The sequence below is a fragment of the Aristolochia californica genome, unplaced genomic scaffold, assembly GCF_029961685.1.
Source record: "Aristolochia californica isolate CCGP_79_NKW_82.1479 unplaced genomic scaffold, dmAriCali1.0.hap1 SCAF_5, whole genome shotgun sequence".
Taxonomy (NCBI): Eukaryota; Viridiplantae; Streptophyta; class Magnoliopsida; order Piperales; family Aristolochiaceae; genus Aristolochia; species Aristolochia californica.
Genome location: NW_027182214.1, coordinates 36,821,339 through 36,844,027, shown reverse-complemented (window position 1 = coordinate 36,844,027; position 22,689 = coordinate 36,821,339). Strand labels below are relative to the sequence as shown.

Genomic DNA, 22,689 nt, shown 5'->3' with positions numbered 1-22,689 from the left:
TGACCGGGTCCCTTTAGCTGCCTTCCACATGTTCGATGAAGCGCAGTTATGGTACCACTAGTTTGAATCTGAACACCACATCAACGATTGAGACACTTTTAAGGATTATTGCATGCTGAGGTTCGGCCCCCTAGCCAGAAGTAACCCTCTGGGTGATTTGGTGAACCTAAAATGAACCGGTTCAATAAAAGCTATCAACACCATCGTATCCACCTATCACAACAGCACTCATGAAGGCCAGCAAAAGACATACTTCAGGCTTAGCCGTGACTTCTACTGGTCAGGTATGAAACCATGGTGTCTTATTATGTGTCTGCTTGTCAGGTCTGCCAAAGGAACAAAGCCGAGAACTTAAGCCCAACGGGGTTGCTTCAGCTTCTCCAACTCCCTTCTCAGGTATGGACGGATGTTTCTATGGATTTTATTGATGGCCTACCTAAGTCGTCCGACAAATCTATTATCTTGGTTGTGGTGGATCAATTCTCAAAATATGGTCACTTCCTTCCTCTGTCGCATCCTTACACGGCGACCCACGTCGCTATGATTTTATGGACCAGATTGTTCGCCTCCATGACTTACCTGAATCCATTATGAGTGACCGCAACACTGTTTTCACTAGTATCTTTTGGAAGGAGTTTTTCCATTTACATGGGACCAAATTGGCATTCTCTTCCGCCTACCACCCTCAGATGGATGGACAAACTGAAGTGGTCAATCAGACCATTGAGATGTATTTGCGTTGCTTCGTGGGGGATCATCTGAAGACTTGGGTCTGTTGGCTAGCATGGGCAGAATTTTGTTACAATACCTTCTTCCTCACAGCCCTCCGGACTATACCTTTCAAAGTGGTTTAAGGTCGTGACCCCCCGCCTCTTATCTTATGTGGCTGGGTCTTCTCATGTGGCAGCTCTCGATCAGGCTTTGTGCAAATGTGATCGTATGCTTGACCTGGTCAAAGCTAATTTGCAGTAAGCTCAGTCTCAGATGAAGCAGATATATGACAAGGGTCATCGGGACCTCTCTTATGCACCTGGGGACTATGTCCGGCTTCGTCTTCAACCCTACCACCAGCTCTCTCTTGCAGCTTCCAAGCATCATAAAACTTTCCCCGAAATTCTATGGTCCATTTCAGATTGTGGATCATGTTGGCAGCATTGCTTATAGGTTGCAACTTCCCCCGAATGCCAAAATTCATGATGTTTTCCATGTCTCCCTTTTGAAGCCATTCAAGGGAGACTCGCCTCTATTGCATACACCCTTGCCACTGTTGGAGGATGGTCGTGTGCTGCCAACTCCAATTTTTTTTTTTGTAGACTCAACGTGTACACGGTTCGTGGGAGATGTTAGTCCAATAGGCGGAGACCGACCCTGCTGAAGCCTCATGGGAACCCTTAGAAGCCTTTTGTGTTGTCTATCCCAACTTTGAGCTCGAGGACAAGCTCTTTCTCTAGAAGGGGGGTGATGTTATGGACTCCATAGCAGGTCGAGTGATTAGTAGACGTCGCATGTAAATCATGTAATTTTCTGGTTTAAGCACTTTGTTGCTTTATATGTAATTTCCTTTCTTTTCGTGGACCTTGTTATTGGCCTTTGCTTTGTACTCGAACCCTAGTCCTCTCTTATAAGGGGGACGAATGCTTGAATGGAATTAAGCTTGATCATTAGTCTTAAATCAGAGATCGGATACTCTCTATTCCAAGGAGGTCCAAGGTGCAAGCTTCTTTTGAAATCTTGAGTCTTTTCAACCATAGGGCGTTCTAAAAATCTCAAACCTCACTCAAGGACGAATTCTAATCTGGAACCAATAGGAGATCGCTGAGTCACTCGATCCATGGCTAGGGACCTTAACAACTTTATATGGAGATTTATATGTCAAAAGAAATATCTATAAGTCTATTTTTTACCTTGTCAAACCAATTCAAAATCTGAGTTTTCTAGAGGTAGATATCAATTTCGCAAGGGCCAATGGTCATGTTGGCCAAAGAAGAAAGAGTACTCAATTCGGTTAGATTATAGAATCCAAAATCTATCAAATTCTTTATCTCAAAATAAGTATATTTTATGAATAAAAATTATACTTTGATGAAAGGTATCGAAGTCTAGTTTTAAAAGGAGAGAATTTTATGTCAATTTGATCTATAGTTAAGGAGATATTCCCATTGGAGTTGCCAAGGGTCATGCAACAAAATGAAAAAAAGTTAAGAGGTCATAAAATATTCAATAATTAATCTTTTTTTTTTGTCAAATTGGATATAAATTTAAAGCTCTTTGAATCTTGTTTCTTGAACAACAAAATTTTTATTTTTATTTTGAGCTATATATTTGGAGATATTGATATCAGAAGTTCCAAAGGTTAATTCTGTAAAAAGTCTATTTTTTCCTATTTTCTCTCCTATTATCTCTTCATGCATTGATGTTAATTGAGTTTACTTTTATCCTAAAATTGAGTTGTTTAGCCAAAAAAATTTTTATAATAAGAGAGTTTTGGTTGGACTTCATCACTCCATGATGTGCTCTTTCAAGGTATGCAATACCTTGCTTCAATGTTGTTTTCAAGTTTTGCGTTTTTATTACTTGGTTGTATATCTTCCACATAGTTAACTCCAAAAAATTATGGTCACGCAAAAAAAGTTATATTTGATCAAGTTTATTAAGTTCTACCATTATAGTCTCCTCTAATTTTTATTTTTTTTTAAAAAGGTCACTTTGGAAGTATAAGTGTTGCATAGTTGAATCCTTCCATTGAAAGTTGTTTTCCTCTATTATTTCTTCAATTTATCATCTTGCATTTTTTATCACTTTAGAGCAATGCCTAGACCCACTACCTAAAAAGTATAGGAGTGTGTCCAATATCCACCTTGAGTCAAGTCTTTTGTTCTTCACCCAAGAGATGATTTGTGTTTGAGATACCCTTAAAAATTTAGTTTATTTGATAAACCTGAAAGTTGGGCAGTTTGTCCGCCTTTAAAATTGAGCAGAGTGTGTTTTAGACTCTAATAATTTTGACTAATAAATGGAGCTTTATCGTACAACTAGAAGTTATTTTCTTTCTCCTGCATTATGTTTTGTCCAAACTAGATCTATATGTCAATTTTTCCCCAACTTGAGGGGGAGAAGTAGATGAAGAAGTACAAGAAAGAGATATTTTGTTCCACATATTGTGGTAATTTTTTTGTGACCAAAATATTCAAGAAAGAGTGCGAATAAAAGATGAAATTATTTGCATCTATGAAGAATTTTTTTTAGTAAAAGAATATTGAAAACCAAGAATCTTTTTCCTTGCAAATTGAAGTTTATAACTTGCTCATGTACTCAAATTATATTAAGTTTATAAATTGTGTTGTTTCCTATCCTATAACACTCTCTTTAAATTCAACAATAATACTTAACATGAGAGACCCGTAAATGAAAAACTCAATTTTAACTTTTCCCTTCTTTATACAAATTTATATAAAAGATCATAACATGTGAAAAGAGGCATGGGTAATGGCTAAGTTGATAAGTAGGGATTTTTCCTACAGAAGAAATGTTTATTTTTTCTTGATTTATAATAGATGAAGTACATTTCCTACCTAAATTCTTAAACCTGCCCCCATTAAGATCAACCTTAAATACATTATTGTGATAAATACTAAATTGTCTAAAATAAGTATTTTTATTATAACCAAGTGCTTTATTAATACATCCCTTTTAGAAGGGTTGGTTTGCTTATTAGTGATTAGACCTAGGACATTTTTTTATTTTTTGTAATTCCTACAAGAATCTTGTTTAAACTAAAATTTTATTTTTAAAAATTTTAAAAATTTATAAAACTCGCGAGAGGATATATATACTTACCAAAAGATTAAAACTTTGGCTTATAGTAATTTAACCTATGTTTATATTTATTTTTAATTATAAAGTTTGCATTCTTTTTAGAGAGAGAAAAAAAAAAAAAGTATGCCGCAGATGAAGCACCCCAGCATTGAGATTCGAGAGAAGGCAAAATCAGCCACTGTGCGGCACTAAATACTGTGATAGATAGTAGATGCGCCCCATTTATGTAAAGTTTGGCAGGCAATGATGGCATGTGGGCATTTTAAGAAGAAAACCAGTCTTCTCTCTTTTTGGTTGTTTAGGAAGAGCAATAAGGAAGCATTCAGATGCAGAGATGTACTCGAATTCTTATTAAAGAAAAGATACAGCCACACTGTTCCAGATGTTAACTGGTAAATCCCACTTCACGAAATATAAAACCCAGCTTTCCGATTAACAAATTCAACAAGTAAAAATGCAAAACCCTTCAAAAAGTCGGGCACCATTTCTTTGACTCTGAACTCTGAGCCTCACGGTTCATTATACTTCAGTGCTTAAGTCATCAAAACACGCTGGAGACCTTCATTTCATTCCGCCACCATGGAAGCTAAAGAAGGGAAAACGAAGCGGAAGCATGAACAGAAACAGTCGAAGAAATCCACGACCAATCCTTCCTTCAAACCCATCTCTGAAGTAAAGGGTATCCGATTCGGGGCCCAATTCGTGGTGAAATCCTTCACCGTTCGTCGTGCTGCTTCTCTTGAACTCCTGCGCCTTCTCTCTCTGCCCCTTCTTTCCTGCAACCAGTCTAATTCCCTTCCTTTTCCTTCCACTGTCACCTTCTTGCCTACCAACTTCACCATCCTAGCTCACCATGCGTGGCACACACTCACCCTCGGCCTCGGCACCAAAAAATCCAAAGTCCTTCTCTTCGTCTTCGAGTCTGAAGCCATGAAATCTGCGGTCGATCGAATTTGGCCGTCGGCGATTCCTCTCGGGGAAGTGAACAAGAAGCTGATAAGGGGGCTCTCTGGGTGCGAGATGGCTCGGTTTAAATTCAGAAAAGGATGCATCACTTTCTATCTCTATGCAGTGAGGCATGTTGGGGTCGCGGGGTTCACACGCACAGAAGATCTTAGAACCATTTTACAGTCTTTGGTTGCTCTAAACGATTTCTTGGATCATACTGCCATGCTTGCTTTGCCGGCACAGAGGAGCATCGGGTTCTCGCCCCCGGTAGCCATGGCTCACTGAGTATATCATTCTCACCCTTTCTTCTATTTCTTCCTGATCATTCAAAGTGAAAAATTCTATTAATTTCTCTTCCGTCTCTTTTCTTGTGTTTTCAATTTTTGGTTGATGGGTGGGCAATGGAAAAATTCATTTTTTCTTTCGTTTTTACTTTGTGTATTTTGAATATTAAAAAATGGGAGTGTCTCGAGAGTGAGTAAGAAGAAGGACAACCGTATAATTGCTACGAGTCGAGAAGAACTGTTTCTAACTCTATTTTTTTTTTCTCCTCTGATTCTGCTCTTCTCCTTGAAATGATAGCTGTGTATGTGAGCATGTGACCTTCTTCTTTTTCTTTCTCTTTAAATAACTGCAGCGTCCGAGGAGACGCCATTTATGAAATTTGCAACAGAGACCTGTGAACAGTAATATGGTTTAGTGTAGATGATCAAGCTGGTGGTGGAACTGTTATTAAACTGAATCGGGTAAATAGAGTTCATCTTGTTTCAAACTCATACAAGAATAAACAAATGGGTTAAATAAAATTATGGGTGGTTGGAGGGATGATGGGGCCATGGTGGAAAAAGCTGGTCTAATCATCAAACAAAGCAAAAGGAGTGAGAGGACCGATTCCCACCTGTTTCTGCACTTTATGGTGTCTACTAAAGCTGTGGAAGCCTCACTTTCTTTTTGGTGTCTTTAATCATACCCTGGACCCAGGACACAGAACTATGGCATCTTTCTGTACCTGTCAATCCACAATTGAAACGCTTGTGCCTTTTGCATATCAACAACACCTCTAATAAGATCTCAACTTGAGATTTTTTATGGTTTGTTAAGTTATATTATATGTTGAGAAAGAAACTGCCCACCAATTCATGTTATGTCAGATTAGGTTGAGATCAGATAACTTAGCTTAAATTGAAATTTGAACTATATAATATTTTATACCAATTGTTTAATTGACTGTATTTGTCAACAAGCTCCCTCCACTGTATTCCTGCCATTTCTCTTCCTCTTGTTCTTTTACTTGTTTTCTCTGACCCAATTCATCGAATAGATGATGTCCACCATTGCAGGCTTTGGATTTCCACATCTTAGTAATCTCATCCTCATTTTATTCTGAAGCTTGGGGTTTACGAACAACCAGTCGGGGCTCTCTGGAATCAATGCAGTTGGTCTTTCCCAATAAAAAAAAGTAAAAAAATAAAAAAAATGAGACCCAGAAAATGGGTCTTCAAGATTGTTCCTCTGTATCTTTCTTACATGCATAATCTTTCAAATGGATTTAGAATCTTCTGTTTCATGTAAAAAATTTACCTTACGAGCGGAGTCACCTGTGGGAAAAAAAGCAACCCTATTAATGAGTTTTCTGTCCTTTTCTTAATTCTACCTGAGGGGCTCTCTGGAATCAAGATAATGAGTTGTCTTCGGCGGCAGTCAAGATACGGAAAATATGCCGTGAAGGTCTCATTTTCCACCATAGAAAATGATTTGGAAGGGATCCACCAAATTTCCTTCCGTCGGAAGGCTTCTAAGACTGACGTTAGCGTAGACTTGATCCCTGAGTTTGCTAAGAACCTGAGATGGTTAATTCCCATCCACAGTGAGTACTGCGAGGTGAATCGATGGCTTTCGTGAGTTCCCCCTGTCGCTGAACTTTCATTTCTTCCATGAATCAGTTTGGTGATTCCAAACCTCATACGTTACCTGATCGAAGAAGACTCCGGGAATTTACTGGGAATTTTGGCCGTTAAAACATGTCTGCTGACTTTATTGCCAAGGGAAGTTGCTATATAAGAAGAATAGTGCTGTTAATGTACCTTTAAATTTACAGAACGATGTGGACGCTTATTAAAGAGGGGAAATATTTGAGGCAAAGGCAAGCAGTTGCTTCCCGGCAAAGATTGGGGGGGGGGGCGGGCAAGGACAAACCTGTGATGATTAATGAATGTAAAAATCAAATAACAGAGTATGCACTTGGATTTAATGTGATTTTGCAGAAAACCTTACATCCATAGGAAGGAAACTTTACACACAATAAGAAGACTTTAGGGGTTTTTAATTTTCTTTTAGGATAATTTCTCCGAACATCGTTATTAGACATTGTTTTTTAAATACGGTCATTTAGGCTTTAATTTTATATACGATTTTGTACATCAAATCAAATCTACAGATATATAGTAAAGCAACGGGGTCGAGAAAAACTCAAGCACGGAGCCGTTCTTTGATTGTCTTTCAATAGATTAGATCCGATAGAGTCGAGTTGTAGAGAAGGGGTAGAGAGCCGCTGTAGATTTGAAAAAAGATGATTTTTGGTGATTCTACTACGACTTCAACTACTAGAGCTTCAAGCGTGTTCAAAATTAAGGTTGAGGCTTCAAATTGAACTTCTTTATCACATATTTAACCATATATCATTCCCATATGTGGTTCAAAGGCTTAGAGGAGCCCGCAGATACAACAACTTGTACAGCCAAGGTTATGGAATCAATACAGCGACCCTCAACACTGTTCTGTATAGAAGAAGCAGATGGAAGAAGAAAATAATTCACCGTATTTTTCATTGATGATGAGACATGTATTTATAGATTTACAATAAGTGACGTAGCGTTTACAACTCTTCAGCCATGTGCCGTAGTTGGATACAATTTGATTTGAGTTCATACATTGTCCTTTATCTCTATCATGCCCCCACAAGATAGATCTTCGAGAGGAAAGTCCAATCTTGGTCTTTAAGAAGAGGAAACGTGTTTGGGGAAGCGGTTTGGTGAGAGCACCAATCAACTGATCACCAAAGGAGACATAAGTAACCCGAAGAGTGCCACTCAGAACTTTTTTGTGAATGATGTGGTAATCCAAAACAACATGTTTCATGCAAGAGTGAAATACTGGATTGGAGCATATATTTATAGCGCCCACATTATCACAATAAAAGCACCGGTTGTTGTGGAAGAAAAACACCCAATTCAGTTAGCAGATCCATCAGATCTCAACTATAGTGCTTGTCACAGATCAATGTTCCGCCTAAGTAGATGACCGAGCCACAATCCATTGCTTCTTAGAACTCCAAGAGATAGGATTGTGACCTAGGTAAATAAGGTAAACACCTGTGGAAGTAAAATCATCCTTGTTTCCTGCTCAATCACCATCAGAGAACACATGTAGTGACAAAGAAGATTGTCAATGTAAGACAATACCATGATCCAGAGTTCCACAAAGGTATCACAACAAGTGCTTCACAGCATCCCAATGGTCAGTAGTAGGGCAATGAATAAACTTAGATAACTTATTTACCACATAGGCAATGTCAGGGCACGTAAGAGACAAGTATTGGAGACTACCAAAAATAGTTCGATATTCAGATGGATCAAAGGGTGTCGTGCTAGACTAAAGTGTGAGTGTAGATGATGTGGCAAGAGGTGTAGTTATAGGCTTTGCATTTTCCATCCATGTACGAGCAAGTAGATCAGAAATATACCAGCATTGAGACAAAAACAATCCTTGAGAATGAAGAACAACTTCAATTCTGTTGAATTTATGGAAAAGAGAAATACTTCATTGATTTATTATAATCAGAGTACATGTACCTCTATTTATAATAGAGGAAGATAGTAGAGTCCAATTACAATAAAACTACCTTTGTCCCAATTACACCCAAAATCTAACACTTAAAGATAAATCCTAGCATAATTAAATAACTCAATATAGATAAAAGACAAACATAACTCAAACTAGAACTATTCTAGGACGTGACCATAAGATAAAGATGCCTTTGTGAGTCCTTCTTGATCTTCCAATTTATGTGATAAGGATGTCGGCTCGTGGTAATCATGGTGGGTCCTACTTCTTATGTTCTTGGGCCCATCTTGTGGGCCTTCCTTGGTCATGTGACCCATCTTATAATAATCTTAGATATGTGGGCATTCCTTTGTCGTGTGGGCTTGGGCCTATCTTCCAACACTCCCCCTCAAGCTGGGGGTGAGAGAACAACATGAACTCCCAACTTGCTGCAAATGATGTATAAAATATTTTTTTATAAAACAACACATCTTCCAACACTCCCCCTCACGCTGTTGCGTCCTTCCTGAGACCCTACTGGCATAATATTAGTGAGAGTAAAAATTACTCCTAGCCGGTAAGACAGTGCTCCATACTCCAGTCCTAATGCTGGATGTATGGCACTCTCCGTCTTCTGTAGGTAGTGTGTCTGTCGGCATTGCTCTGAAGTATCCACCACCGTGTCCCTCCACAGGACAACGACTCTCAAGTGGTAGGAGTAATAAAAGCCATTATAGGGGGTAGTGGGTTTATTTATAATGGTGTCCCAATCCAGACACTGACTCTCATGGTATCCCAACCATGATATTTTTTAGAGTTATATTTATCATGGTGTCCCAATCCGGGCACCAACTCTCATGGTGTCCCAACCGTGATATTTTTGAGAGTCAAATAAATTATTGTATGAGAAAATTTAATGAGGTCACCTCTTCTTCAATAATAATGTTTCATCCAAAGAGACATAATATCAGAAATTGTAATGTAACACGACCATCTTCCAACACATATAACACGAACCAAAATAATAAACCTCGTAGAAGGACCCACGAAATAATCATAATCCGATATAAATATTTTTTCTTAGATGTAGAAGCTTCATCTTTTGTGCTCACCCTTTTTTGAATATTTTGGTCACATAAACTTATCCACAACATAAGGAATAAAATACCTCTTTCTTGTACTTCTTCTACTTCTCCCCCTCAAGCTGGAAAGTAATGACAATGATCCCAACTTGAACCAAATATCATAGATGTAGCAATAAGGCCAAATAATAGAGATATATAAATAACCCCTCAAACCTGGGAGAAATTAGATATTTTCCAGATATATCCACTCAAAAAGAAACACAAAACAATTGGCATAAATTCAGATTTTTTAATACAATAGAATACCAGCATGACCTTTGATTCTTCCAATGCGAATAAATCTTTAAATATAGATCAGATTGACATGAATTGTTTTTATTATAAAACTAGGATTAAATACCTTTCATCCAAGTATAAATTATCTTCATAAAATATAATTATAAAAAGATAAATAATCTGATAGATTTCTGTCTCTGTCATCTAGTCGAACTAAGTATTGTTTCTCCTTTTTTTCCAGAATGACCATTGACTATTCAAAGATCAATATATCCTTATAAAAAATTCATATTGATAATTGGTTGAATATTTAAGAAAATATACTTACATATCTTTCTTTTGATATATAATTCTCCATATAAAGTCCATTTCTTGATAGCAAAAAATACCTTAGAAGTTGAAGCTTTTTGCTGCTGCTCGAACCTCTTTTTCAATCCGACCTTTGCTGCTTCCAATATCGATTTCTCTTTGTAGATAACTCAGATAAAAAATTGGTTGAATAGGTAAAAGAATAGACTTATAGATATTTCTTTTGATATATATTTCTCCATATAAAGTCTAGTTCTTGAGAGCATAAAATACCTCGAAAGCTGAAGCTTTCTGCTACTACTCGAACCTCTTTTACAATCTGACCTTTGTACATTCAAATATCGATATCTCTCTATAGATAAATCCGATTGGAAAACATTGTTTTTACTTGGAAAGTAAACTCAAATATATTTATGTCAATATATAATTTGCAATATGAAAATCTCAGTATACAGGTTAAAAACACAAAGCAAACTACGGGTGTAGGGATTGAAAACAAATAACTACAAACCTAGACTTAGGGTTTAGGGTTTAGAGAAAAGGATCTCATTATCTCTGTAGGTTGACCAAGTCAACTCACATAACCTACTTTGATACCATGTTGAATTTATGAAAAAGAAAAATATTGCATTGACTTATTATAATTAGAGGACATGAACCTCTTTTTATAATAGAGGAAGATAGTAGAGTCTAATTACAATAAAACTACCTTTGTCCCAATTATACCCAAACTCTAACACTTAAAGATAAATCCTAGCATAATTAAATAACTCAATATAGATAAAAGATAAACATAACTCAAACTAGAACTCTTCTAGGACGTGACCTTAAGATAAAGATGCCTTTAAGAGTCCTTCTTGAACTTCCAACTTATGTGATAAGGATGTCAGCTCGTGGTAATCATGGTGGCTCCTAATTCTTATGTTCTTGGGCCCATATTGTGGGTCTTACTTGATTGTGTGCCCATCTTATAATACTCTTAGATATGTGGGCCTTCCTTGGTCATGTGGGCTTGGGCCTATCTTCCAAAAAATTCTGAGAAAGTAAGTGAAGGAGCCAAGATCTTTGCTTGAAAATCGTTGAGCAAGAAGGTGCATGAACGTTGTCATAGCTTGATCATTGTCTGCTGTAATAATAATGTCATCCAGATAGACCAGAATATACAGTACAATACTACCTGTGTGAGAGATAAATAGAGAGGAGTCTGCATGAGAGTTGGTTAAACCAGAGGTCATAAGAAACTAGTGCACCTCATGATACCAAGTACGTGGAGCTTGTTTGAGACCGTAGATAGCTTTGCAAAGTTTGCAGACATCATGGGGATGATCACGATCAATGAAGCCCGATGGTTGTGCCATAAAAACATCCTCAAACATGGTACCTTGGAGAAATACATTATTGATATCAAGTTGGGAAAGCGACCAGCTATGAATTATTGTAAGGCTAAGAACAATGCGAATAGTGGTAGGTTTGATAATTGGACTACAAGTTTCATGATAATCAAACCCAGGTGCTAGTGAAACCCTTTGGAAACTAAGTGAGCTTCATACCTATCTCTCTAGCCATCATATAGACATTTAGTAAGAAAAATCTATTTGAAACCTACCAGATTTGGTGAGAGATCCGAGGGAAAAAAATTTCATCTCCTATCCCAAACAAGAGCATCATACTCATCAGACATAGCCTTAAGCCATTTGGGATTGGTGAGAGCTTGAGTCACAGTTGGCAGATATAAGAAGCGGGGTTGTGAGGTTTAATTTTTGGATGAGCTTGTAAATATTGTTATTAGATCTAGAGACAATAACATAGGGAAGGGAGAAAGCTAGATGGGATGATAGGAGTGGGTCAGCCGATGAGGGAGGTCTATGAGTGGGGTTAGGTGTGAGGACTTGAATGAAGCTTGCAGAGGGCACATGGATTGAATATGTGGATGATGTGCCGGTAACTGGAAGCAAGGACATAGAGGAATACCAGAGGGAGAGTGTATCAGATGAAGGACAGTCAAGGTGAGAGTGAAGTGTAGTGAAGGGAAAGATAGAATCAACAATTTAACATGAAGGGACTTATAAAGACGAAAGGTGGTGGGTTCAAAACATAGATATAAACTTTGAGTGGTAGAGTATCCAAGAAAGACACAAGGGTGAAGGGTATTCTTGTAATATCACTTTTATTAGGGTGAAGGGTATTTTTTTAATATTACTTTCAATATCTATAAATACAACTTAAGGGGGAGAGTTTGGACAAGTCTATTACCCTAATCTTGCTCCCATTTTCTCCAAATTCGTCACTCTTTCTCTTCTCCTCCTAAAACCTTCACTCCACAACTCTTCTTCTTCTTCTCGTCCTTTAATCATCTTCTACTATGATTATACATCATGAAATCCTAAGTTTCAACATGGTATCATAGCGGGAAATGATTTGAGATGTAAAAGGAGAAGAAGATGGAGAAAAAATGGAAGAAGAAGAAGACGAAGAAAAAGAAAAAGAAAAAAGAGGAGTTTCTCATTTTCCTTAAGTCTTATTTCTTAATTTTTATATTTCATTGGATGTTTCACTCACTTGCCTTATTTTTAATATAGAACGTTATATACCATTGAAAATATATTTGAATTTAGTTTGCAACTCAATAGGAATCGTTAAAATCAGATTTTTCTGGAAAGAGAAATCGATAACTGAAGCAATAAAGGTAAAGCAACAGAAAAGTTTCATGTAACATTAGAAAGCTTCAACTTTAGAGCCATTTTATGCCATCAAGAACAAGAATTTCTATGAATAATTATATATAAAAATAAATATATGTAAGTCTATTTTCTTATATATTCAACCAATTCTCATTCTGAGTTTTTCGGATGGAGATATCAATCTTGGAAGAGTCAATGGGCATGCTGGCCAAAGAAGAAAGAGTACACAGTTTGGCCAGATTATAGAGTCCGAAATCTATCAGATTATTTATCTCAAAAGAAGTATATTTTATGAAGAGAATTTATACTTTTTTGAAATTTATTTAAGTCTAGTTTAAGAAGGAGAAAATTTCATGTCAATCTGATCTATATTTAAGGAGATATTCGCATTGAAAGAATCAAAGGTCATGCTGGTATACTATTGTATGCGAATATCTGAATTTAAGACGATTTTTTTGCTTAACTTTTTGAGTTGTTGTTATTTATCAACAATATCAAAAAAGTATCTCATGATCTACCCTGGGTAAGTTTCTATTTTTTAACTAACAATATCTAGAAAGAATCTTTAGAAGATCATCTTATTTTTAGAAACTTTCCTTGATTTGTTTGTCAAAGATTGCCTTGCCTAAAGATTTCAAGAAAAAAAAAAAGCAAGGAAAGGTGTCTTCTTTGATTGCGAAGTAGGCACCACTCGAAGGAGGAAACTACCTTATTTAGAAGATTTTTATAGCTACGATTTTTGTGAGATTTTTTTGGTATTTTGAAAGATTACTAAGAATTTGATTTGGTATCCTTGCTTAAAAAATTAAGGCAAGAAAAGATTGAAATATTTGGCTTGGCTTGATTTACTTGGTTTACAATATTTGAGCTAGTGAAGTTGTTGATACCAGCCTTTTTTTACTTGGTCATACAAGAGGTGGATCAGTACTTGAGCTTGCAAAATATTTGGTGACTTCAAGTTGGGATCATTGACATTATCTCCCAACTTGAGGGGGAGAATAAAAGGAGAAGTATGAAGGATGAGCACATTGGAGATGATTTGATTTATTGATTATCAAACAATACAATTCAACTTATTATTGGCAGTCTATTACTCAGGTTGACTCACTCACTTTGTCAAAACTACTATATGTTATCTACTACCGGCTTGACTCAGGATTGATTATTACCTTGGATTATCTTCAGCTTATTACTTGGTGCATAGCTTCCTTATTGAAGGATGGACTTCCCGTAGATTATCTTATGTGTCCTCATTGCTCATAAGGATTTTTACTACCTACTGGTTATCCATTGCTATATAACTGCCTATTTGGAAGCCCATTTCAGCCGCTACTATTGTGTCTCTCAAATTGAGACATTATTATTGAAGGAAGACTTCTCGGTTGCTGATTGTTGTCAACATTGGTTATTTTGATGAAGAAGAAAGAACATGGTGGCCCAATTATATTATCTTCCAGTGTTTACCCTTCACCCCCTTATTTGGCATTTTTACTACTACCATTTGAGAGTCGGGTGCCCTATGGAGGGACACCGTGATGGAGGAGTTTATTACTATACTTCTGAGCAATGCCTATAGACCCACTACCAACAAGCCTAGATTGGAGTGTGCCCAATATCCAGTGTGTGTCAAGTCTATTATTCACCCAAGAGGTGTTTTTTTAGCTACCTTGAGAAAGTGGGTAGACTCTATCCCTACAGTAGGGATACTTTTCCACTTGTGAAATTGAGCCAAAAATATTTTTTACTATGACCATTTGATTGAAGTATGGAGCGATGTCTTACGTGTTAATTTATGGAATCTAATTAACGTCTTACGATGAGTCGGTATGTGGATTGACCTACGATATATTGATTCCTATTTCATTAAAGGTAGTTTGGGGATTTCACACTTATATTACGGTTGCCCTGATTTTTTCTTTATATTTGGGGGCGCCATTGTTAGGTTTTATTATTGAGGAGGATCATCAGTTGCGGCTGAGAGAGGTTAGAGAAAAAACACGAGTGTGTATGATTTCTCTTGTAAACTATTTCATCTTCATTGTGCATTACTGCAATGGCGGAAGACAGGACATAGTCTCACCTTGAGGTGAACCTGTATAAATCTTGTGTTCTTCGTGCTTGTTTTTTCTTTTTTTGTAATTATTATTATTGCTCTCATTAATTTTAAATTAGGGCATATAATTCCTAACATTATGACTTAGAGTGATTTTACTCTCTTATATTACGCTAGCTGGTTCTCTTCGAAAAAAGAGACTACTAGCTTGAGGGGGAGTGTTGAAAGATGGGCCCAAGCACACACGACCTAGGAAGGCCCACAAACCCACATGCAATTCATTAAAATAAATTGGCGTGTCACGACCATTGATAATATCAACAAGTGGTTTGTAATCATCGTTGAGTCCATCCAAAATTTTCTTTGTGAAATCCTCTCCATCCTTAGGTTTTCCTAGGGCTGCAAGTTCATGAACACGGGTTTTAACAAACTACATATACTCAAAAATTATTTGAGATCCCTTAGTGGTGTGCTTGATTTGTTCCTTAATCTGCTTGATGTGACTACAAGAAGGACGGGCATAAGCATGAGCTAGAGTATTCTAGGCTTCATGAGAGGTTTGTGACTGAGTGATAAGAGGAATGAGAGATGGCATGAGAGAGCTGACAAGAGCACAAAAAATCAGTTTGTCTTTGATGAAGCCATGTATGGTATTCGGGATTGGGATTGGCGAGATTATTGGCTATCTTTATGGCTGCGTGTGCAGGATGAGATACATCAACGAACTTGTAGAGATTATAACCAATAAGAACAACTTCCATTTGAAGCTTGCAACAAAGATAATTGGTAGATGTGAGTTTGAAAGAATTGTGGATGTTGATCACCGTAAGAGGTGTGGTTGGGTCATGGGCATTATGAACGGTTGTTTGAGTATCTTTAGGAGCCATGAGCAGAAAGTTAGACGAGGCTTAGATAAGCAACAGGCTATAGGTGGCAATAATACACAGTAACAGGTGGCACTGTGAGAAGAAGAGAGGCAAGTAGCAAAGACCTTACTTATTTATTTATTATTTTTTTAATACAGTCGCACGTGTGAGAATCACATGTGCATCAAACTTCTTGTTCCCAAACTCCTCTTTAATAAAAAATTTGGATTAAACTGAAGATCAATAACATGGCAATGGGAAGAAGAAGAGGGAAGAAAAATACTAGGCACAAGCAACGACAAGGACAACTGAGACGGCGGGATGGCCCTTGGTGGTGCGGCTTTGGCGACAATGGTTTAGAAGGTGACAATGTATCCATCATGGGCGGGTTCAATCTTCCTTGTGGTTGATGGGAAGGCTTTGCTCCCTCTTCAAGTAAGATACAATGCATGCATGTAGATGGGCTAATTCCTTTAATATCTGCCAACCAATAGCTATCTTTTGCTCATTAAGGACTTCCATAAGTTTTTCTTCTTGTAGTGCACTAATGTTATGGGCTCACAATGACCCACTTGGTCCGGAGGTTAAGTACCTATGCTTTCCGCTCCTAATAGGCCGGTCTTTTAGGTAGTATTGGTGACGTGCCTAACATTTGGTATCAGAACAGGTTCGCAACGAGAGATTCTTCATTCCAAAAAATAGCCGTAGTGAAATCAGAAATAATGTAAAAAATGGAAGGATTACACACCGAGTTAAAATCAGTAATACGGGATGAGATGCGTGCCTTACGCACAAAAATAATGGAGATACTTCGGGCTGAAATCGAAGCTCTTCGGGATAAGGAGTCACCATTTTTGAAGAAGATGTTGCTTGACCTCAAAGCTCTGCGGAACGGGCCCAATGATTTGCCTATTTTAGTTCGGTCAGATGCATCCATGGTCGACATTGTTGCTGTTCACCGACGGACAAAGCCTCCTCAGGTCAGGAATTTCGGTGACAACGGTGAGGGGTGGAAGGTTAGCATCACCTCCACTTCTCACTCAACAGAGACATACCTCAACTCATCGACATCAAGACCAGGTGAGTCTTCGAATTCCTCGATCCTGCGTATAAAAATTGGGGAACGGCAACCCTTGTTTTGGGATACCGGTCAATAACAGAAAATTTTCTGTTGTGGGGATGTCAAAATTATTTTTTCGGCAACCTCTGTTGTGCACTTTCTACTGGTTAATCTTGGAATGTCCCACTTTCCTGAGATGGTAATTGGGGATAGTTCTTTAACTCTTTTACATAAGGAGACGTCCGTCACAATTTCTTTTAATGCATTCGATGCTTTTAGTGAGTGGAAGCATGATGGTTTACCGCCTGTGGAAGTCCCCGCTGCTGCCAAGTGAAAATTTAGAAGCAAGCCTTCTCAACAGGTGATACTCGATGAAGATTATACCTCCACTACACCTTATTTTTGGGGTGAAACAATTGACAGAGATCCAGAGAAGGTTGACGCAAGTGACAAAAACTTGCATTTGTGTTGGAAGAATAGCAGAGAATAAATTGCTTTAGTTGCATTGGCATCCAAAGAACCCATTCTCTTCTATGATAAGTGGTTCTCTATGCAAATGAGTTAGCTGATAGTGGAGTGTCACTCTTACCAGTAAAAGTGAGAGTAATGCCAAATTATTGGTTTCTTCTACTACATTTCTGGTTAAGAGTTGATGGAGTACTAATGAGGTTAAGGGACACACGATTGTATTGTAGTTTTGGAAGTGATCCCCATGTAAAACAGGAGATGAGTTTACTGTTACAGAAGAGTCCTCTTTGTGTAGCCAACAGACCTCTAGAATTAATAGCTGCTCTGCAGTTTCGTGTTAGTGGGTGGGCCACACTTGTGCATGATCTAAATTTCAAGGAGATTCCTACTCATTGTGGGACTGATGTAGCTTGCAAGATGTATGTTGAAATGCTAAGAAGAATTACGACAAGAGCTGGGTGCAGGGTTCTTGAGCAGCATTCATGTTGTGCTACCTTTGAATCCCCAGTGTGTTTGGAATATGATGCGAGGTACTTGGGTTCTGGATTGGATGGGGCAGTAAAGACTCTTCAACATAAAGGCTATCTAAATTCAGATACTTCACAAGTAGGCTACCAAATCTTGTTATTAGAAGCAGGCTACAAACTCAAGACTGCTGCTCACTCAAATTCCTGTACTGTAACAACCACATGGTTTGGGTTCTCTTGCACATGGCAGGGTAGTAATCAAATATTTGACACAATCAACCTTGCTCTTCCGAATTTTTCATATGCATCTCAGGCATTTTGGATTCGAATTCCCCAGCCAGTAAACGCAGCAGTAGAGCATCAATTTCAGTCGTTTTGTGCTGGCCAGCATGTTGCTTCTCTCTTCTTAATGTGGTACCTTTGTACATTACATGCATTACTGCGGACAGGGGTTCAGCGTGTGAAAATTCCCCTACCACTCTCTTTGTTCCAGAAAGATTGTTGCTGTATGATAGCCATCCTATTGGCATTGCTCTTTCAGCACCAGTTCAAGCAATTTTTGGGGACCTCTTGCCAACAGCATTGGAACTTGTGATAACATGCAACTGCTCAACCTATTGTGTTTTCTCTTAGAGAACGATGCTAACATCCGCTAAATCAATTGAGCGGGTGAAGCTCTTCAACCAAAATCTTGCTGCAAAATTCAAATCTGGCAGGCTCTATGAACCCTACAAGGTCAGGGATGACTACCTTGCAAGCAAACTCAAGGACGAGGCGTTTGTGTCGTTGTGGAAGGGCAATACTCCATATGTTCTCCACTTATTTCCCAACCAGGCACTTATCTTTACCTTTAAGGATTATTTCCTGAAACTCTTCAACTTCAAGGCAGACAGAGAGGGATTTCGGAAATGGATTGTTGGTCACTTTGCATTGGGTCAGGCACTGCCAAAACAGTATCATGCAAGAATGCTAGGGCCCCATGCAACCATTCAGGAAATGCATAAAACAATGGCAAAGTCAATTGGTGATCTCAATCCCTGAAATTGGCAATGGGCTCAATGAAGTTGATAGTGAATTTGCCCCACACCAGGACTATGTGGTGATAGAATCAGATATTGTGCCATTAGCCATTTTTGTTGAGTTGTTTGCTGGAAAACTTCCTCAATGGTACCAACTCTTTTATACGATTAGCTATTTTGATGTGCTACAGTCACTTGCTGTTACTGCAAATTCTTCAATGGGGTCCATGTGTAGACCTGCTAATTTGTCACATGTTTCAAATTCTGCAGTTTCTTGCCATGAGCATGGAGGATCTTTCCTTCAAATCACAGGGCTTTGGCACTCACATGCTGTTGCTGATAGTGGATTGTTGATAGGTCCAAATATGGGTGGGAAGTTCACACTTTTGCGTGCTTCATGTTTGGCTGTTATACTGTCTCAGTTGGGATGCTCTGTACCTTCAAAAATGTGTATTTTGACAACTGTGAATACGGTTTTCACTCGTACTGGTGCAACTGACAAAATCATGATTGGAGAGAGTACCATTTTTATAGAATGCAGGGCGACTGCTATTAGAATTTAGGATCGGAAAGAGCCGTTGCTCTGCTGGTCGGGCCGGCGTAGTCGAGAAGACGAAGATGGGTTGAATTGTGAAATATTTTATTAAAAACACTGTTACAAATACATGAAGCTTTATACAGTAAAAAGAGAAAAAGGGTAAAATAGTAAAATACAAAAATTAAATAATAAATAAATTAATTACATTCTAATACTCCCCCTCAAGGTGGCTTGTAAATATCCTTGATAGCCATCTTGGACTACAAAGAAAAAAGGTGGGTAGAAGGAAGAGGTTTAGTGAACATGTCGGCTAACTGGTACTAAGAACGAATGGGAAGTAACTTGAGGATGCCCGAAGTAACCCGTTCACGAACAAAATGACAATCGATCTCAATATGTTTTGTACACTCATGGAATGTGGGGTTTGAAACAATATGAATCGCAGTTTGATTGTCGCAATAGAGCAATGCAGGAGATGCAACCTTGACTTGAAAATCTTGAAGAAGTTGTTGCAACCAAATAATTTCACTGGCAGTAGAAGAGAAAGCTCGATATTCATCCTTGGTGGAGAAGCGAGAGACGGTGGTCTGCTTTTTGGCCTTCTAAGAGACCAAAGAATCACCAATGAAGATGCAAAAACCTGTAGTAGATCGGCGAGAATCAAGGCATGATCCCCAATCAGCATCAGAGTAAGCGCGTACCTGCAAGAAAGAAGTAGAAGAAAACAACAAACCTTGACCAGGGCTGGTCTTGAGATAACGAAGCAGGTGATGTACTGCCTGGAGATGAGGAAGGCGGGGTTGGGCCACAAATTGAGTGAGCTTGTGAACGAAAAAAGTAATGTCGGGGCGAGAATTGTTATGTTAGCTTTTTTCCAATGGATAAAATAATGGCTTGTTTGACTTGGGTAAGTATCCCACCGCACGTTCACTTGAGAATTTAATGAGGTTTGGATCCATAGGTCATTTGCTTGTTAAAATGTTTCAACCATGCATATCAATATTTAAAACATGTGTAGGTTCAATTAGAAATCTCTCTTATAAAATTCCAAGCTATTAGGGTTGAACTAGTGGAATTTCCTAAACTTGGATATCAAAACTTTCGTGTTCATTTGAGGTGTGAGAATAAAATTTCTTTACTTATATTTGTTGTTGTTTTAAATTTTTTGCATACATAAACTCCAAAATTTTCTTTTTGTTGTGATCTCTTTGCCTTGTCTTTTTGTTAATTAGATAAAAGGAAAAAGTGAAAACTCAAGTTTTGATTTAAGAGAAAAGAACACATCTAAAATGGAAATGCACAAATGTGGAGAGAGATAATACCAAAAAGTGTCTGTAATTTTTAGGGATTGTAAACTCTTTCTAGTTTTTATATATTAGCTTTTGCAATCGTCTGGAAAAGGGGGAGGCGGGGATATTTAACTAAGTGTTGACTCCCAATTCTCAAGTCATTTCTTACAAAACTATAGCCCGTTACGCATGATTTTCTGATAAATCAATTTACAAATCATCTATGATTGTTAGGTCAACTTTTTATAAACGGGCAAAATAATGGCTTATTTGACACGGGTAAATATCAGACCGCATGTTCACTTGAGAATATAATGAGGTTTGAATCCATTGGTCATTTGCATCTTTAACATGTTTCAAGCATGTATGACCATATTTTAAACATGTGTAAGATCAATTAGAAATCTCTCTCTTATAAAATTCCAAAGTATTAGGGTTGAACTTGTGAAATTTCCCAAACTTGGATATCAAAATTTTCATTTTCATTTGTGGTGTGTGAATAAATTTTCTTTACTTACATTTGTTGTTGTTTTAAATTTTTTGCACACATAACCTCCAAAATTTTCATTTTGTTGTGAACTGTTTGCCTTGTCTTTTTGTTCACGAGATAAAGGGAAAAAGTGAAAACTCAAGTTTTGATTTAAGAAAAAAGTACACATCTAAAATAGAAATGCACAAATGTAGAGATTGATAATTCCAAAAACTGTCTCTAATTTTTAGGGACTGTAGATGCTTTCTATTTTTTATATATTATATTTTGCAATCGTCGGGAAAAAGGGGAGGCGTGGGATTTTTAACTGAGTGTTGACTCCGAATCCGTAAGTCATTTCTAACAAAGATATAGCCTGTTATGCATGATTGACCGATAAATCACTTTACAAATCATCTATGATTGTTAGGTCTGCTTTTTGCAAACGCCCCAAATAATTACATGTTTAACTCGGGTAAATATCCCACTGCACGTTCACTTGAGAATTTAATGAGGTTTGGATCCATAGGTCTTTGGCATCTTTAACTTGTTTCAAGCATGCGTACACATATTTAAAACATGTGTGGGATCAATTCGAAATCTCTCTCTTATAAAATTCCAAGCAATTAGGGTTGAACTAGTGGAATGTCCAAAACTTGGATAACAAAACTTTCGTGTTCATTTGTGGTGTGTGAACAAATATTTTTTAGTTACATTTGTTTTTGTTTTAAATTTTTTGTATTCATAAACTCCTAAATTTTCATTTTTTTATTATCTGTTTGCCTTGTCCTTTTGTTCACGAGATGAAGGGAAAAAGGGAAAACTCAAGTTTTGATTTAAGAAAAACGTATACATCTAAAATGGAAATGCACAAATTTAGAAAGAGATAATTCGTAAAAGTGTTTGTAATTTTTAGGGATTGTAAAGTCTTTTTAGTTTTATATATTAGGTTTTGCAATCATCGGGAAAAGGGGGAGGCGGGGGATATTTAACTAAGTGTTGACTCCAAATCCGTAAGTCATTTCTTACGAAGATATAGCTCGTTATGCACGATTGACCGATAAATCACTTTACAAATCATCTATGATTGTTAGGTCATCTTTTTGGAAACGGACAAAATAATGGCTTATTTGACTCGGGTAAATATCCCACCACACGTTCACTTGAGAATATAACGAGGTTTGGATCCATAGGTCATTTGCATCTTTTACATGTGTCAAGCAAGATATCCATATTTTAAACATGTGTAGGATCAATTAGAAATCTCTCTCTTATAAAATTCCTTGCTATTAGGGTTAAACTTGTGGAATTTCCCAAACTTGGATATCAAAACTTTCGTTTTCATCTGTGGTGTGAATAAATTTTATTTACTTACATTTGTTGTTGTTTTAAATTTTTTGCACACATAAACTCCAAAATTTTCATTTTGTTGTGAACTGTTTGCCTTGTCTGTTTGTTCGCGAGATAAAGGGAAAAAGTGAAAACTCAAGTTTTGATTTAAGAAAAAAGTACACATATAAAAC

At 37.4% G+C, this 22,689-nt stretch overlaps 2 protein-coding genes and 1 pseudogene across 2 annotated transcripts; all 3 read left to right on the top strand.

The window, feature by feature from the left end:
• Nucleotides 1-4,278: 4,278 nt before the first annotated feature.
• LOC137966477 (uncharacterized) lies at nucleotides 4,279-6,727 on the top strand. The gene is made up of 2 exons (XM_068813101.1): nucleotides 4,279-5,049; nucleotides 6,105-6,727. Exon 1 carries the CDS (start codon nucleotides 4,396-4,398, stop codon nucleotides 5,047-5,049), a length of 654 nt encoding a protein of 217 aa, XP_068669202.1. The 5' UTR covers nucleotides 4,279-4,395; the 3' UTR covers nucleotides 6,105-6,727.
• A 10,034-nt stretch (nucleotides 6,728-16,761) lies between these two features.
• Nucleotides 16,762-18,471, top strand: LOC137966317 (uncharacterized; annotated as a pseudogene).
• Nucleotides 18,472-18,830: 359 nt separating this feature from the next.
• LOC137965291 (DNA mismatch repair protein MSH7-like) lies at nucleotides 18,831-19,433 on the top strand. Its single transcript, XM_068811615.1, has one exon. The coding sequence runs from the start codon at nucleotides 18,831-18,833 to the stop codon at nucleotides 19,431-19,433; it is 603 nt and encodes a 200-aa protein (XP_068667716.1).
• Nucleotides 19,434-22,689: the final 3,256 nt, after the last annotated feature.

Excerpts from the sequence above, each read along its gene's own strand:
- LOC137966477 (XM_068813101.1), top strand. The coding sequence starts at position 4,396 with ATGGAAGCTAAAGAAGGGAAAACGAAGCGGAAGCATGAACAGAAACAG.
- LOC137965291 (XM_068811615.1), top strand. The coding sequence starts at position 18,831 with ATGCAACCATTCAGGAAATGCATAAAACAATGGCAAAGTCAATTGGTG.